Source organism: Eschrichtius robustus, chromosome 21, assembly GCF_028021215.1.
Source record: "Eschrichtius robustus isolate mEscRob2 chromosome 21, mEscRob2.pri, whole genome shotgun sequence".
NCBI lineage: Eukaryota > Metazoa > Chordata > Mammalia > Artiodactyla > Eschrichtiidae > Eschrichtius > Eschrichtius robustus.
In genome coordinates, this window is record NC_090844.1 from 29,239,225 (window position 1) to 29,256,985 (window position 17,761).

General features: G+C 39.1%; 1 protein-coding gene across 1 annotated transcript in view; it reads left to right on the forward strand.

The window, feature by feature from the left end:
* The window catches only part of KCNU1 (potassium calcium-activated channel subfamily U member 1), a 175,196-nt gene that overhangs the window by 77,999 nt on the left and 79,436 nt on the right, over positions 1–17,761 (forward strand). Inside the window, 7 exon segments of the mRNA XM_068531985.1 lie at positions 767–849; positions 1,934–2,003; positions 5,298–5,450; positions 9,547–9,659; positions 10,029–10,097; positions 13,563–13,652; positions 13,792–13,889. Of these exon segments, the coding sequence (XP_068388086.1) occupies positions 767–849; positions 1,934–2,003; positions 5,298–5,450; positions 9,547–9,659; positions 10,029–10,097; positions 13,563–13,652; positions 13,792–13,889 (676 nt within the window).

Sequence of the window (17,761 nt, forward strand, 5' to 3'; positions counted from 1 at the left end):
TGAAAAAGTTGTGGATAGCAGAAGTGTGTTAAATCTTTCTATCCAAGTGGGATTCTTACCAGATGACAGATTTCTAGGAGTCTGTCAGCTTTTACCAGCTTCTTCTAAACACACTGATATGCCTTCTGATAGGAAAGGCACGAAGGAAAATAGCAGAGATCCCAATTAGGCTGAGACTAAAAGAGATGAGCAACAGCCAACCCTCTAGACATCTTGCGTTTAAGATCAAGGCCAACTTCCTCTCATGTTTTAGGTTTCGCACAATCATATGGAGCAAAAGGTTCAGTTTTTTTAAAGCAGAGATCTATAGAGTCAACACAAAGAATTGAAGCAAAAATTGACAAACACAGTATAATCTTTCTCTTTCCTGCCACTTGGGGTTATAAGAGCCACTTCAATAATTTTTTTGCTATTCTGAAAGGTAAATAAATATATGGGAAGTTGCTTAAAAAGATCTTATTACTCATCACTAGTCATAAATTGATGTTTCTGGATGACAGGAAAAATATCAATATGCACTTGTTCCATTTTAAAGCAATCTACATCTATGTTGGAGACCCTGGTGGTCCGTCTGTGCAGCCCCTTTCAGCATTTGCTGGACTGTGATTCTGATGTAAAGACATCCTTATCACAAGTCCTTCCCAAGTGTGCTCTCTTTCTTATTGGAAATTGTATGATGAAACCATAAGAAAACCCCAAAGGGGAACACGTGAGCATTTCCCATATATAATTAACAAGGTGGCTGCTGTTTAATCTTGAAGAATAGGTGGACTCTGCAGAAGCATGCCTGATTATAGCCAACCCTCTGTGCAGTGATTCACATGCTGAAGACACTTCAAACATCATGAGGTAAGAAGCTGGCACTGTGTCTTACATGCTCCAATGCTGATCTTATTTTTACCTCTTTTAAAATAAAGCCCCGTGCATAGGACTAAACAGATGTCATGTATCACAGCACAGGGTTCATCATATTCCAGGTTTCTGCCTTATTTTTTGGCCCCAGAGACTGTGCAGATGTATGAAAAAGGAAGTCAGGATAGAGTTTACTGTGTGTCAGTGTGCTTCTCCACTTACTTTCCTGGAGTTCTGTAGGGATAATAGCTGTCTAAATTTAAAAAGCAAGCATACGAATAACTGATAACTGTTCAGATAGCACCATTCTAACTAACAGCCCCTCAAAAATAAAGACGGCATTTGTGGTTTGTGAACCTTATTTGTAGACTTTATTTACTGGGGTTTTTCTCCAGTAGTCCTAGTGAAAGATTGTGCATGGTTCAGTATGATGTGCTTTTGACTATTGGCAGTATTTTCAAGATGGCTAGGGTTAGTGTTACCATCTTGAACTGTGAACTATCTGTGAGCAGGAACTCAATTTGTGGTAAGAGATTCAAACTGCCATTGTGAGGGCAATGCCATTGTACCTAACCCAGATGAACTGTTGGCCCCCAGAGCAAAATAAATACACATAGCTGAAGGTGACTCTACAAAAAACAAGAAAAGGCTGAGAACTTGTAACATGCAGTAAATATAAGATAGATCTTAGTTTCTTAATTTGTAAAATAAGAAAGTTGCATTAGACAGTCTGTTAGCTACTTTGAGCTATAGATAGCAATTCAGTCTCTGTTTTTTTCTGTAATTAATGTGTTTGAGTTTGAAGACTAAAATACATGAAACTGATTATTTCCTCCTCAAGAATTGCTCCCAGAAGACCACTCTTAATACCAAAAGCTTACCTTTCCATAGATTTAATTTACTAAGTCACTAAAACCATAGCACTCTTCTGTGTGTGTGCTATTAAAGATCATAACACTGACCTTTATAATGTGCTGTTTTCCTGTGCTTACCCACACATCAACTTAACTTTGAATTGAATTATATTATAAAGACATTGGATATGGCACATCACTAATGAGCATATTTGTTATTTTTGTAGGGTGCTCTCTATCAAGAACTATTACCCTAATACCAGAGTCATCATACAGATACTTCAGTCCCATAACAAGGTATTGTAACATTATAGCCTGTTCAGTCTCCTCCCCTTTTAGTCTGTAGAACTAAATGAACTTAGTTCATCTAAGTAATGTATGAACTTATTACTTTATAATGAGTCTACACACGAAAAGCTTTTGCCAGTTGCAGGTGAAATTTGGAGCCCCATTAATATTGTTAATCACATAAAAATGCAAATTTGGAAAGAGTTATGTTTACATACTTTAAAAGCTATTGCATGATGGTCTGGAGTCCAGTCATTCTGAATTTAGGTGCTGACTGAGATCCTCCCCTTTGGGACATGGACAGGTCTTGGCACACCCTTAAGTACTGGGAGCCACTAAAAATAAAGTAGGCAGATTGGACAATGACAAGGGTTTGAGAAACAACCAAGGGGTAGGGCAGGGTTGAACAGTAAGATTCATCTACTGCACAAGTCCACTCATTCAAGACAGGGAGAGGTGGCTTTTTTGTCTCATGCACAGAAACCAACACAGAGAGTCAAATAAAAGGAAGAAACAGAGGAATATCTTCCAAACAAAAGAACAAGACAAAACCTCAGAAAAAGACCTTAATGAAAAGGACATAAGTTACTTTCTGATAGAGAGTTTAAAATAACAGTCATAAAGATGCTCACTGAGCTCAGGAGAAGAATGGATGAACAAAGTGAAAATTTCGACAGAGAGATAGAAAATATTATAAAGTACCAAATAGAAGTCACAGTGCTGAGGAATACAATAACTGAACTGAAAAAAAAAAAAAAACATAGTAGAGAGGTTCAACAGCAGACCAGAGGAAGCAGAAGAAAGGATCAGCAAACCTGAAAACAGGATAGAGAGTGTAGACCTCACATAATCAGAGCAGCAGAAAGAAAAAAGAATGAAAAAGAGTGAAGATAGCTTAAAGGGACTTATGGGACAACATCAAGTGGACCAACATTCACATTATAGGAGTCCCAGAAGGAGAAGGGAGAGAGAAAGGGGTAGAGAACTGACTTGAAGAAATAATGGCTGTCAACTTTCCTAAACAGATATTCAGATCCACAAAGCCCAGAAAGTTCCAAATAAAAGGAACCCAAAGAGACCCATATCAAGCACATTCTAATTAAAGTGTCAAAAGTTGAGGACAAGGAGAGAATTTTAAAAGCAGCAAGAGAAAAACAACTTGTTACATATAAGGGAACTCCCATAAGATTATCAGCAGATTTTCAACAGAAACTTTGCAGGCCAGAAGGCAGTGCCACAATATGTTCAAAGTGCTAAAAGAAAAAAAACAAAACAAAACTGCCAACCAAGGATACTTTACCCAGCAAAGTTGTCATTCAGAATCAAAGGAATGATAAAGAGGTTTCCAGACAAGCGAAAGTTAAAGGAGTTCATCACCAATAGACAAACCTTACAAGAAATGTTAAAGGAACTTCTTTAAGCTATAATGAAAGGGGTAATTAGTAAAAGGTAAGCATATGAAAGTATAAGTCTCACTGGTAAAGGTAAATATATAGTAAAATTCCAAATATTCTAATGTTGTAAAGGTGATGGATTAATCACTTACAAAGCTAGTATGGAGATTAAAAGACAAAAATAGTAAGTAACTACAATAATTTGTAAAATGATACATAAAATAAAAAGATGTAAATTGTAATATCAAAAACAAAACTTGGGTTGTGGGGATAAAAATACAGAGCTTTTGATGTGATCAAACTTAAGTTATTATCAACTTAAAAGAAACTTGTAGGTTTGTTTTATGCAAGCTTCATGGTAACCACAAAGCAAAAATTTTTAGTAAATAAGATAAAGAGAAAGAAATCTAAGCATACTGCTACAGAAAGTCATCAAATCAAAGATGAAGAGAGCAAGAGGAGAAGAAAGGAACAGTGGAATTATAAAACTTTCAGAAAACACTTGACAAATGGCAGTAAATACATACTTACCAATAATTACTTTAAATATAAATGGACTAAATTTTCTAATCAAAAGACATAGAGTGGCTGAATAGACAAAAAAAATAAGACCCATCTATACGCTGCCTACAAGAAACTTAGATATAAGGACACACACAGACTGAAAGTGAGGGGATGGGAAAATGTATTCCATGCCAATGGAAAGCAAAAGAAATCTGGGTAAGCTATACTTAGACAAAATAGACTTTAAAACAAAGACTGTAATTAAGAGAAAAAGAAGGGCATTACATTATCAAAAGGGTCAATCCCGCAAGAGGATATAACATTTGTAAATATTTATAACACCAGCATAGGAGGACCTAAATTTATAAAGCAAATGTTAACAAATCTAAACGGAGAAATAGACAGCAATACAATAATAGTTGGGGACTTTAATACCCTACTTTCTTCAATGGATAGATCATCCAGATAAAAAAATCAATAAGGAAACATTGGCCTTAGACAACATATTATACCTCATGACTTAGACAAATACAGAACATTGCATTCAAAAGCACCAGAATACACAGTCTTCTCAAAAAGTATAAAAAAGAATAAAATCTTGCCATTTGCAACAACACGAGTGGACCTTAAGGGCATAATAATGCTAAGTGAAATGAGTCAGACAGAGAAAAACAAATACCATATGATCTCATTCATATGTTGAATAACAACAAAAAAAGAAACCCTGAGCTCATAGATTCACAGAACAGGTTGGTGGTTGCCAGAGGTGGGGGTGGGCAAAATGGGGGAACGGGGACAAAAGGTATAAATTTCTAGTATGAAAGAGTCATGGTGACTATAGTTAATAATACTTTATTTTATATTTAAATGTTGCTAAGGGAATAGAATTTCAAAGTTCCCATCACAAGAAAAAATAACTTGTAATTACAGTAGTGATGGATGTTAACTGGACTTATTGTGGTCATCATTTGACAATATATAGAAATATTGAACGTTGTACACCTGAAACTAATATAATGTTATACGTTAATTATATTTCAAAAACATAAAACAAGCAAACGATGATTGCAAATTCGGGGAACTTTCTTGAGGTATATTTCTAATATTTCTTTTCTTTTACTGAAGTACAGTTGATTTACAATATCGTATTAGTTTCAGGTATACAACGTAGTGATTCAATATTTTTATAGATTATACTCCATTTAAGTTATTACAAAATAATGGCTATATTTCCCTGTGCTGTACATTATGTCCTTGTTGCTTATTTACTTTATACATAGTAGTTTGTGTCTCCTAATCCCCTTCCCCTGTCTTGCCCCTCCCTCTTTCCCTCTCCTCACTGGTAACCACTAGTTTGTTCTCTGTATCCACAAGTCTGTTTCTACTACTTTCCACCATGAAACAGGTTTTTCTGCCAAAGATCCCCAGCTGGAACTGGAATACTGGAGACAACATCATCTGCTTTGCTGAATTAAAGCTTGGATTTATCGCCCAAGGCTGTTTGGTGCCAGGCTTGTGTACCTTTCTAACATCTCTATTTGTTGAGCAAAACAAGAAGGTAACCTTGTAAACTGATGTTGAATCTTGGCTCTATCCCCATGTCCTCATAAATTAGTATCAGAAATAGAAAATAAAAATTGAGGGAAGCAAGAAGGCCCCAAGAAATGAGATTTGACTTCTACTTGAGCTGGGAAGGGATTGAGACATCTAGATTGAAGTCCCAAGTACCACACTGACCTTGAAGAAGTTGTTTATCTTATTGTTGCCTAAGAATATTTACCTGCAAAATAGAAATCATAACCCTGCTTCCTCCCGGCAATCCATGACGTTATGATAGTAAATGTATTCATAAATGTAGAAGCACTTTGAGTTATTGAAGGTAGAAATATAAATAATGGTTATGTTATTAGTGGAGAAATCATACATTTAAATATATGTTAAATACCAAGTAATTGACATAATAATAAATTACATTCATCAAAGAGAAATAATAATACAAATAATATTAAAATCTAATTTTCCAGGTTATTTTGGGATATTCTATGCAGTCATAATAATAATAGCCACATGTTGAATGCCTACTGTGTGTCATGCATTTTAAGTACATAGTGTTTCCCTCGATATTTCTAGGTAGTATCCCAGTCATGGCCGCTAACTAACAGTAAGTTAGTGAGTAGCAGATGTAGAATTGTCTGACTTACAGTCTCACCACTATGCCCTGTGCCTCTGGCTGTTAGATATCTTCTCCCAGTCTTCTACGTCAGGTCTTTTGATACCTTTGTTTGAGACAAAATAAATGGCTAAATGGACTACTGGGATGAAATACTGTAGCACATAGTATGCCTTCCAAATGCCATCCCTGTGAAATGCTCTGGGAAAGATGTTCTAACCCTCAGCTGGGCCTGGTATCCTATTGTCCAAAGCCTCTCCAGAGAGTCACCTTTCTCTCCATTTAATTATGCGTCCACATTTGCCTCTTCTTACACCCAATTTTCTTCTCGGCTTCTCTTTGCACTTTATTTCCTTTGTCCAATAAATTTTAAAAAATCTGTACACCTTTTCTGGTCCCTCCCTTGGTGCTGTTAAGGAAAAGCAAAAGAGGTATAAGATTCAAGAGATACTCTGGTCAGCAAAATGCTAACTGGAAACCACAGCCTTCTCTAGTAATTCCTCCTGTGAACGTGAGGAGATGCCATATACAGAGAAATAAAATCGACCATCAGGCAGTAGGAATGAGCCTTGGTGATGATAACAGCGAACATGCTTTAACCTTCACTTAGTGGTCACTGTGTGTAGCCCAGGAAATGGCTTGTGAGGACATTGCCTGTGTGTTGTAAGCTTAGAAAGTGCAGGATAACTACAATATGTGTTGTGAGGATTGTGATTTTTAATCTCTGTGTCTAGAGAAAATAGAGTGTGAACTCTATATGAAAACTTTGTCTCCTTCATGGAAATATAGAAGGTAAGGGATGTACAATCTGCCCTGTTGTGGTTTTATTGCTGTTGTTGTTTGTTGGGTTTTGGGTTTTTTTTTTATTGTTTGTTTATCTAAAGTTGGAACCTCCTCAGTGATGATTGTCACCTGTCAATATTCATAGGGTGGCTTTTGGAAGATAGGAATTAAGAGAGATTTGTGGTCATGATAACTTTTTGGTGGAGGGGAGTGAAGTCTGAAACTCTCTTTCAGAACTTCTAAACAGGGCAAGATTTTTTCATGTTGTACTCTGCTCTGGTGATTTAGATTCTGTAATTAATTAAATTAATTAACTAAAATTAATTTAGTTACTTAAACCTATTAACTTAGGTTTAATGATCAGTGTCTTATGTCCAATTTTGCTCGGATTAGGCACAGTGTCTTATGTCCAATTTTGCTCGGATTAGGAACTTAAACTTTCTCTTGTCAGTTTCTGCATCTGTGAAATAAGACTTGCTAATCTACTCATAACCTGATTTTTTTCCAGGTATTGAATGAATATTTGTAAACTTCTGGGCAGTCAGATTAGAAGGCCTTGGGTCAATGCCACGTATTCTGACTCTGTTGATCTGTATTGATTATATGGAGAGAAATTGTAGTCTGAGGAGCATCTCCAGTTGGTTCTAGGCACAGAGAATTGCCTTAAGCTTAAATTTAGATTAGATCTAATCTAACTGATTTATTCACGCTCCCGATTCTACTATCCAAATCCAAAATCCATCTTGTCATCCTGTTTCCCTTTCTGATTTAAAAAAAACTGACTCAGGTCCATCCACCTCACTACAAGTAACTCAATTTCGTTTCTTTTTATGGCTGAGTAATATTCCATTGCATATATGTGCCACATCTTCTTTATCCATTCATCTGTTGACGGACACTTAGGTTGCTTCCATGTCCTGGCTATTGTAAATAGTGCTGCAATGAACATTGTGGTACATGTCCCTTTTTGAATTATGGTTTTCTCAGGGTATATGCCCAGTAGTGGGATTGCTGGGTCATATGGTAGTTCTATTTTTAGTTTTTTCTAGAGTCTGTCATACAGAGTGAAGTAAGTCAGAAAGAGAAAGACAAATACCGTATGCTAACACATATATATGGAATCTAAAAAAAAAAAAAAAGGTTCTGAAGAACCTAGGGACAGGACAGGAATAAAGATGCAGACATAGAGAATGGACTTGAGGACACGGGGAGGGGGAAAGGTAAGCTGGCACGAAGTGAGAGAGTGGCATGGACATATATACACTACCAAATGTAAAATAGATAGCTAGTGGGAAGCAGCTGCATAGCACAGTGAGATCAGCTCGGTGCTTTGTGACCACCTAGAGGGGTGGGATAGGGAGGGTGGGAGGGAGACGCAAGAGGGAGGGGATATGGGGATATATGTATACATATAGCTGATTCACTTTGTTATACAGCAGAAACTAACACACCATTGTAAAGCAATTATACGATAAAGATGTTAAAATAAATAAATAAATTAAATAAGTCTTTATTGCAAAAAAAAAAAAAACTGAATCAAGACATCTTCATCTCTACAGTTGTTTTTTACCCTCTTGCAAAACCTGGAACATTTGGATTAGCAGCCCTAAGCCAGTTTCTTTGGTCACGAGGACTTAGTGACTTGAACTGCACAGGGAGAGGACTTTAAGAAAGGGGGAAAATGCAGGAGAGTCAGCTGTATCTTGAGACGGTGAGGAGGTGTATTGGAAAGAGGTGGTCCTTTTTATCAGCAGGGCAGAATTTTTTTGTTGTGTGTTTGTTTTTGTTTTGTTCTTCCTAAACCACAAGATGGCCATCTGAGGAGTGTTTCTGAGCTGGCCTTAACTCTCCACTGCCATGGTGTTTCTGAGTTCCTAGGAATTCCAGGCTTTCATTGGAGATTCTGGGCTTTAAGGGGCCAGTCATGCCCGGTCAGAGCAGCGTGGTGGTGATTCTCATGGCTGCGGATGGAGGAGGATGAGGAGGATGCAAAGAGAGCAAAACAGAATCCCTGGGGGTCTCACACGGATGTCAGAGATGAGTTACTCAGCAGCATCTGCCCCCCGCCCCCCAGTTAGACAACATTTAGCTCTTTTTGAGAGAAATCCTTTTGTCACATCCCCCATTTCTCTAGAAGCCTACCACTGCCCTTGATTTTTACGTGCTCATTTCCATTGATCAGGATGGCTTTTTGAGTTTATTTAAACCAAGAAGGGTTCCGATACTGAGCAGAAGTCATGAATATTTTCATCTTTGTGGTATATGGTTAGTCAGTGAGTAGGAAACTAACATGTTCTTTAAACAAATCTTAAACAGCCATATCTAGGGGGAGACGAGTTAGATTCCACATTATTCTTCCCATCTTACTGTTCCTGACTCAAACAGGACTTATTGTTCCTGGTTCAGTCTACCTTGCTGAAATTATTGGAAGAAGAATTTATTTCCAGCAGGAGGCGTGGATGCCATCTGGGGAGGAACTAAGTCGTGACGCTCCTACTTCATTCTGGAAGTAGTTGAGATGTATGTTAGAGTTTTTGTTCTTCCTTTGACATTTCTCTAGTTAAGCATGAGGACAAATCTCCTTTCTGGGACCTGAATGCAGTGGGTACTGGTTTGGTGCTGAGCAGAATACACAATTTGTATATTGAATATCCCATTTCCCACATCACTGTGCCTCATGTGGTCTGACTGTGTGTTACAGATCTGCCCTAAAGAGCCCTGGCAGAAGCATTTCTTTAGCGGCCTGAGGAACAAAATCCTGACTCAACGCCTCTCTGATGACTTTGCTGGAATGAGCTTTCCTGATGTTTGCCGGTAAGTTAAGGGAAACACTTTCCTCATTTTCGTGCAATGCATTCTTTCCCCAGTGTTCACAAAGGGCTCACTGTAGACCAGGCTCAGTGACAAAACACAGAAGGTATAAGGATGAATAAGTCTGAGTGTCTGCAGCCTGGAGGTTTACAGTCTGTGCGGGACAGGTTCACCTCTGTCCCAGTTGGTGCACTGGCTCTGCGTTACTCCAGGATGGATTCACTTTCAAGTGAACATTCCATATTTGAGGGGCTCTCCCTGCGGAGGGGGTGGTGTCCTCCCAGGCAAAGAGCATAGAGTGTCCGTCATATTGTTGTGACCTGGTGCTCTGCTGTCCTCTCTTGCCTCACCATTGCTTGTCTTCCTTCCCAGGCTCTGCTTCGTGAAGATGCACCTCATGCTGATAGCCATCGAACACAAGTCCGTGTGTCACGGTTACTGGTACCAGTGAGACTTCAAATCGCTTCAGAGTCTTTGAGGAGAATCTTTATGATTAAGATTCTTCCAAACATACAGCCGTAACTAAGCTTTTTGCTGTTTGTTGAGAGCCGGCCTCAGGCTCTCAAGGCACCCAGGCTGCTGTGGTGCATTTAATACTGTCTCTAATGATTGAGGTTAGAATGGTTGCCCTAGTGGGTGGGCAGGAGCTCTGCCTTTGTTCCTATGGCCTTGCCCCAGTTGTGTCTCATGATCAGGAGACAGAAGAAATGGTCACCCTCTCAGATCTGTTCCTCAGTATATTACCAGATCTTGTAAGTCTTGACCATGAAACCATACCATGAAATAGAATTATCTGTGATAAAAATGTTCCCACAAACTCTAGCCTTAGAAACTAATCCACAAAATATGGAAAAATGGGAATTTGGCCTGCTGGGCAAAGTGTGCTGTTGGTAAAGGAAAGAGGTAACCTTATCAGACCATCAGCATTTCCTGAAAATGCGTACTGAATAATATAAGTAAGAGAAGTTATCATATAATAAAAAAGAAATCCAGAATCAGCCACAATTATATCGAGATAAAAGATGCTGAAAAATAGGAAGTGAGGCTTAAGTGGGATGGGGAACAAGAAACACTTACGTTGGCTTCTGTGTGTTTTTTAGTGAAAAACTACCTTGAATTAAATTGGAATCAATAGGCTAGATTCTGATCCTGATTATGATTTGCCAGCCCAGTGGCCTTAGAGAAGTGTCCATCACCTGTAAAAGGAGGGAGTCACATTAATTAATCCCTAAGACCCCTTCCAGCTCAAAGACTGACATTACCAGGAACCCTAAAATCATAGGGAAACAGTCAAAATTCAATAATTTTGAATGATATCAGAGGGACTACAAAGTATATGAAAGGCTAGAAAGAAGAAACAGTGTGTCAGTTAGAGAGGATGTAGAAGGTATCTGAGCAAAAGGGGTCAGTGGGATACAGTACAGAGCAAGTGCTTAAGGAGAGTAAAGAATAGTACCATCTGGCTGGCTGAATCTTATTTAACAATTCTGCCATGCTCATGGAAATCTCGAAATCGAAACCCATGTACAAGTGCCCTTTCTACTGGAAATAGGTGAGAGTAAAGAGGATGGTATCTTAGCCTCACGAGCCAGGTAGTTTGGGTTTCAGACCAGCCCAAAACTTGATCAGGTTTTAACATCTTTGGCCTTCAATGACCTGGGTTATGCATCGGAATTATTTGCAAAGTTTGAAAGACATAGAATTCAAAAGCTCACTTCTGACTTTATAAAACCAAAATCTATGAATTTTTTTGAGTCCCCATGATATAGTCATTTTATTCACTGGCATTCAGAAACGGTTATACCAAATGCTCTTAATATCCTTTCCACATTTAACATCCTAGATTTCTATAAACTTTATTACAATGACTGTCAGGACATTGTGGACCAGAAACATGAATAAGCAACTAAGTTCTACATATATTCAAGAAGTTCTGTTGCTATTTACTACCTAGCATACATCTACCTCCAATAAAAGAGGCAGCTGCTCCAACAGAGATTTAATTTTGGTTTCTCACCAAAGAGTCAGATGCATCAAAAGAATTAAATCCTGATTTGGCAAAGATATTGGTAATAGCAGTCTTACATGATTGCTACTTCATGACTGACACTGCTTTAGGCACTTCACTTACATTACCTCCCGAATCCTCCCAACAATGCTGTAAGAAGGGTACAATTAGCCCCATTTTTACAGAGGAGAAGCCAAGAAAAGTTAAATAATTTCCCCAAGCTTGCACCACACCCAGGGGCCAAGCGAGAATGTGAACTTACTCTGGGGGCACTTCTGATCACCAGGCTGTGCTAAATCCACCACAGTCACTGTACACGGAAGGAAAATAGGGCATCTCAAAGCTGGGCTTCAGGCAAGTATATTGAAAAACTAGGGGAAAACCTATTTTTTCTCACCTTTTATTTTTTCTTCTAATTGATGCGCCTGACTAGACTCTAAGATGTGCAAAAGCTCTGGATAATCCTCAGGATCTGTCTTAGGGAACAATTTGTCACCTGGTAAGAGGTGAAGCTGAATCTGACCCCAGTCAGAGAATGTTCTGAGTTAGTTCCAGTGGCCTGCGTTCTCTAATAGAGCAGCTGGTCGTGATTCATGAAGGGGGCGGGGGGAGGATCAAGCAATAACTTCTTTGAAAGATGTTCACCTCTTCTTCAAATGCAACCAGAGAGATTATTATGACAGTGTCTTCATAACTAAGCATTTAACGTGAGCTCAGAGGACCCTGCCTTTAAAAAAGGAGGTATGAAGATACAACTTAAACATACGCGTGTTAGGTAGTGCGTATCAACCGATGATACTGGGGCAGGGGAGGCACAAATCCGTGTCCTTTCCTTTTCAAAGTTAAAAGCAGTGATTGCAGTGACGTGTGAGTGTCAGTCAGTCAGAAAGTGCCACACGATGTCTCGTGCAATCATCTGCCTGACCTCAGCTCTTCAGCATCTTTTGCTCTTGGCACAGAGCTGAAGACCTCTTGTTGCACAAGCTCTTTTGTTTTTGTAAGGCTCTGACGCCTGCACGTTACTTTGGAATATCCTAACAGACTAAGCTTTGCCCAAAGGAAGACTTGACCTCTTTCCAATGTGAATACGAAAGGAGAGGTGTGTTTTAAAGGAGGAAAGGAGTACTTTGACCATGCACACACGAAGCGAGGGGAGGTATAGGGTTGTAAGACCTCACCGTGCTGGAGGTCTGAATGAAAGGAAATGAAGACGGGAGATCCTGACCAGCAGGGAGAAGCATGAGGAGCTCAGATAGTCATAATGGAGCACCCTATCAAAAAACATCACGGATGAAGTTTATAAGGCAGCGTTTTCAAACACACAAAACCATAGTAAAATAGACAATCAAAATATTCAAGTAGTGTAGAAATAGAAACAATTCATGTGGTTGCTGCTCTCAAAAATCTTGCAATCAAGATACACAAAAGTGAAGTCAGAGATAAACAAGTTCAAAAATTGTATAGGCAAATAAAAGGAACTTTTGAATCCAGCTAGTTAATTAGATGAATTTAATTTTAAAGGACAAATAGCCTAAGGATGTACACCACTAGGATGACCGTGAGGCTAGCAACTGTGAGGCCTTGGCCTGTTTGGCCTTGGATAGCTTCCATCAGCAAGGCCTCCTGCACCTGAACTGCTTTGACCATTTCTGATGCAGGACACAGTCCGGGGAGTGTATGCAGCTCAGCAGTTGGGTTGTGACCTGGCCCCCCTCAGTATATTCAGCAGCAGTTGCTGAATTAAATGCAGTCAGATTCACATTTTCTACAGTAAATTTTGGCAGTCAAAAGGGATTGAGTCCTATTAACTCTGCAACTTAGAAAATCCTTTGGTAAAAACAGATATTGCCCCAGAAATTGGAGGGGAAAATTACTGTATTATTATTTTCTGTTTCCAGTGGGCTGATACTAAATCCACCTGCTCAAGTTAAGCTCCGTAAGAACACACTAGGGTTCTTTATTGCTGAATCTGCAAAGGATGTCAAAAGGTAAAATTTTTTTTATTACTTTAACGGGGAGAAAGTCCTAAAGCGAATACAACTTAATGGCAGGCAGACTGAGTCAGCCCCGTGTTTCTTTAGTGTGAAGCCTCACATAAGTCATTCTTGATTTGCTTTCATTGTCCAGAGCCTTCTTTTACTGTGCCGTCTGTCACAGTGATGTGTATACTCCCGAGCTAATTGGAAAATGTAGCTGCAAAAGCAAGAATCCTCGACACAGGACAGGTAACTGCGCTTTCTGTCTGGCTGTCCTCAGCCCAGCTTCTGGGGGCGTGGCCAAGGAAAGGGGAGGGACTCTATCTCCTAAAAGACAGTGTCCACTTGAACTTGGCCAAGAAGTGGCAGATACTTCCCCACTGGGCATCCAAGACCTGAGAATCAGTCTTTTAGAGCTGGAAGAAACCTTACTAGTTCTCTAGTTCAACCCCTTCACAGGCCATGCAAATGAGCTCCGAAAGAGATTCAGTAATTTTGTCCAAAGTCACATAGCCAGCTGGAGGCACCTTCCAAGTCAATTCCAGACATGCTGATGATTAGCCTGTTGCTTTTTCTCTATGTCACGCAGGTCTTCCCACCTTCAGTCTAAAAGTTCAGCCTGTATCTGACTGCTTCGTTGGGTATAAGGATACCCCCCTCATGACCATTTCTATTTTTTTTTAAATTTTATTGGGATGTCTTTGACATACAACATTGTATGAGTTTAAGGTGTACAACATGATTTGATACATTTATATTGCAATACAATTGCTATTGTAGCATTAGCTAACCCCTCTATCACCAGCATAATTATCATTTCTTCTAGTGTTGCGAACAAAACCGTTCCTTGAGTAGTCTGTTCCTTAATGGATTGTAGGGAGCTTAAAATGTACTCATTCTGGCATAGTGATGAAGAAATGAAACTTTCCCCCTTTGCTCAAGCTGAACTCGATAGCTCACCAACAACCCTTACCACTTAAAGCAGGAAGAGAAAAGTTGATCTCGAGCATTCATGATAACTTAATCACTTCTGGTTTGAAACTTAGTCTCTTCCAGGTATGTTAAGATTGTTTGGGTAAAATCCCAGTGTTTCAGCATTTAAACTTAATTCAGAATTTGAATTTCCTACCAGGGCTCTCCTTCTCTCTAAGGTTCTTCTCTTCTCTTCTCCCCAGTAGTATTCTGTCTAAATGCAGGAGAAAACTTGCCTAACCATATGGTATTCTCGTAGTGGACAGCCAAGCATCCTTTCATGAGAGTCCTCCTTACTGGTTCCTGAGGTCTGTAAGTGTCAACTTCTGTGACCTCTGCATTGGCAACCAGTGACTCTCTTCCTCCTGGATTTAGGTCACCTAGTGTCGTTTGTTACTGAAATCCATCGTCCCTGCCATTGCCTCTGGTCTTTTTTTTTCAGATAGAATTTTCTTTTTAAAAAAAATTTATTTATTTTTTGTTGAAGTATAGTTGATTTACAGTGCTGTGTTAGGTTCAGGTGTACAGCAGATTGATTTAGTTATATATGTACATGTATATACATATATACATGCACATATATATATTTTTTCAGATTATTTTCCCATATAGATTATTACAGAATATTGAGTATAGTTCCCTGTGATATATAGTAGGTCCTCGTTTATCAATTTTATATATAGTTGTGTGTATATGTTACTCCCAAACTCCTAATTTATCCCCCCCACCTTTCCCCTTTGGTAACCATAAGTTTGTTTTCTATGTCTCTGAGTCTGTTTCTGTTTTGTAAATAAGTTCATTTGTATCATTTCTTTAGATTCCACATATAAGTGATATCATAAAATATTTGTCTTTCTCTGACTTACTTCACTTAGTATGGCAATCTCTAGGTCCATCCATGTTGCTACAAATGGCATTATTTTGGTTTTTTTTATGGCTGAGTAGTATTCCATTGTATATATGTACCACATCTTCTTTATCCAGTCATCTGTCAGTAGACATTTACATTGCTTCCATGTCTTGGCTATTGTAAGTAATGCTGCAGTGAACAGGGATGAGTTTATCTTTGAATTAGTGTTTTCATTTTCTTTGGATAAATACACAGAAGTGGAATTGCTGGAGCACATGGTAGTTCTATTTTAAATTTTCTGAGGAACCTCCATACTGTTCTCCACCATGGCTGCACCAATTTACATTGCCACCAGCAGTGCAGGAGGGTTCCCTTTTCTCCACACCGTCTCCAGCATTTATTGTTTGTAGACTTTGATGATGGCCATTCTGACCGGTGTGAGGTGGTGCCTCATTGTAGCTTTTAGCCTCTGGTCTTGAGGTCTACAAAGTCCCCTTTTCCTTTACTCCTGGTCTTTTTATTCCATATGTTATTTTGGTCTCTCTGCTCTGTGGGATTTGTCAGTCTCCCCACATTCGTAGGTGTGCATGTCAGGATGTGGGAACCTAGGTGGTGCCCTCAGGCCGTCTTCTGCTTAAACACACACATGCCGCCATCAGCTCTTCTCTAGTCATCTTGCACTGTCACTAAATACTCCTCTAAGTGCGCCCACCAGGATCCATATGAAGAGGGTTTTCCTATGGATTTTCTCCCCTTACACACCATAGAATTATCCTATGTTCCTTGTCTCACCACCTCTCACCTTCCTGAGACACCAGGTTTGTGTGTTGGTTGGGAGGGACTAAGTGTCTTCTCAGGGGTCCAGGCTCTGTCATTTTTGGTTGATAGCTTTATCGAGATACAATTCAAATACTATGAAGTAAATACCAAGTCCTTTTAAAGGGTCCAGCAATTCAGTGGGTTTTAATATATCAGCAGATTTACGCAACCATCACCACAATCAATCTTAGGACATTTCCATACCTCAAAAGGAAGCTCCGTACCCAGCAACAGTCATTCCCCATCCTCCTCTTCCTGCACCCCTGGCAACCACTAGCCTACCTTCTGCCTCTACAGATTTGCCTCTTGTGGCCACGTCATAAAGAGGGGGTGATACAGTACGTGGCCTTCTGCATCTGGCTCCTTTCACATAGCCATGTTGTAGCATGTATCAATACCTCACTTCTTTCCATGGGTGAATAATGTTCCATTGTGTGGATACACTTCCTTTTGTTTACTCATTCATCTGTCGATGGACACTTGGATTGTCTCCAACTTCTGGATATTGTGGATAATGTTGCTATGAATATTGGCACAGAGATATCTGTTTGAGTTCCTCTTCTAATTTTTGTGTATACATCTAGAAGTAGAATTGCTATATCAAATATTAAGTCTATGTCTGATTTTTTGAGGAACCACCATACTGTTTTACACAGCAGCTGCATCATTTTACATTCCTACCAGCAGTGCACAAGAACAAGAGTTCCCATTTCTCCACATGCTAACCAACACTTATTATTTTCCTTTTTTTAAAAAAATAATAGCTGTTCTAATGGGTATAAAGTGGTATCATATTGTGATTTTTAGCTTAATTTCCCTAATGGCTACAGATATTGAGCATCTTTTAATAAGGATCTTATTAGCCATTTGTATATCTTCTTTGAAGAAATGTATTCAAATCCTCTGCCCATTTTTAAATTGGGCTATTGTCTTTCTATTATTAAGTTGCATTAGGTCTTTAAATATCCTAGATACATGTCCCTTATCAGATATGTGATTTGCAAATATTTCCTCCCATCCTGTGGTTTGGCTTTTCATTTTCTTCAAATAATTTGAAGCACAAACTTTTCGTTGTAGCAACTCTGGACACCAGGGGTGGTATTGTCATTTCTTGTTGGGTTAGTGGGTTAGTGGCTTGGCTGGACTATTTCATTGAACTCTATTTCCCCTGTGGTGTGAGGCCTCTGGTGTTGCCCGTCAGAGAGTACAGCCTTGGGATGCACATAGTCACCCTGGGATGACAGTGGTTTTAACTGGGCTCTTTTTAATTGTCTCCTTTCCTGACTCTCTGTTAAGCTCTCTGCCTCTGTTGGTATCACACCCAGCTCTTAGGCTACACTCATTGGCTGCCAGTGACTCTTATTATTTTTGACAATACCCTGAGGCATATATTGCTTTACAATATTATCCAATTAAATTTGAGCCCCTTTGCAGGAGTAGTTTCTGAGGCTAGTCTGAGGTTTGTTCTGACCCTGAGAGA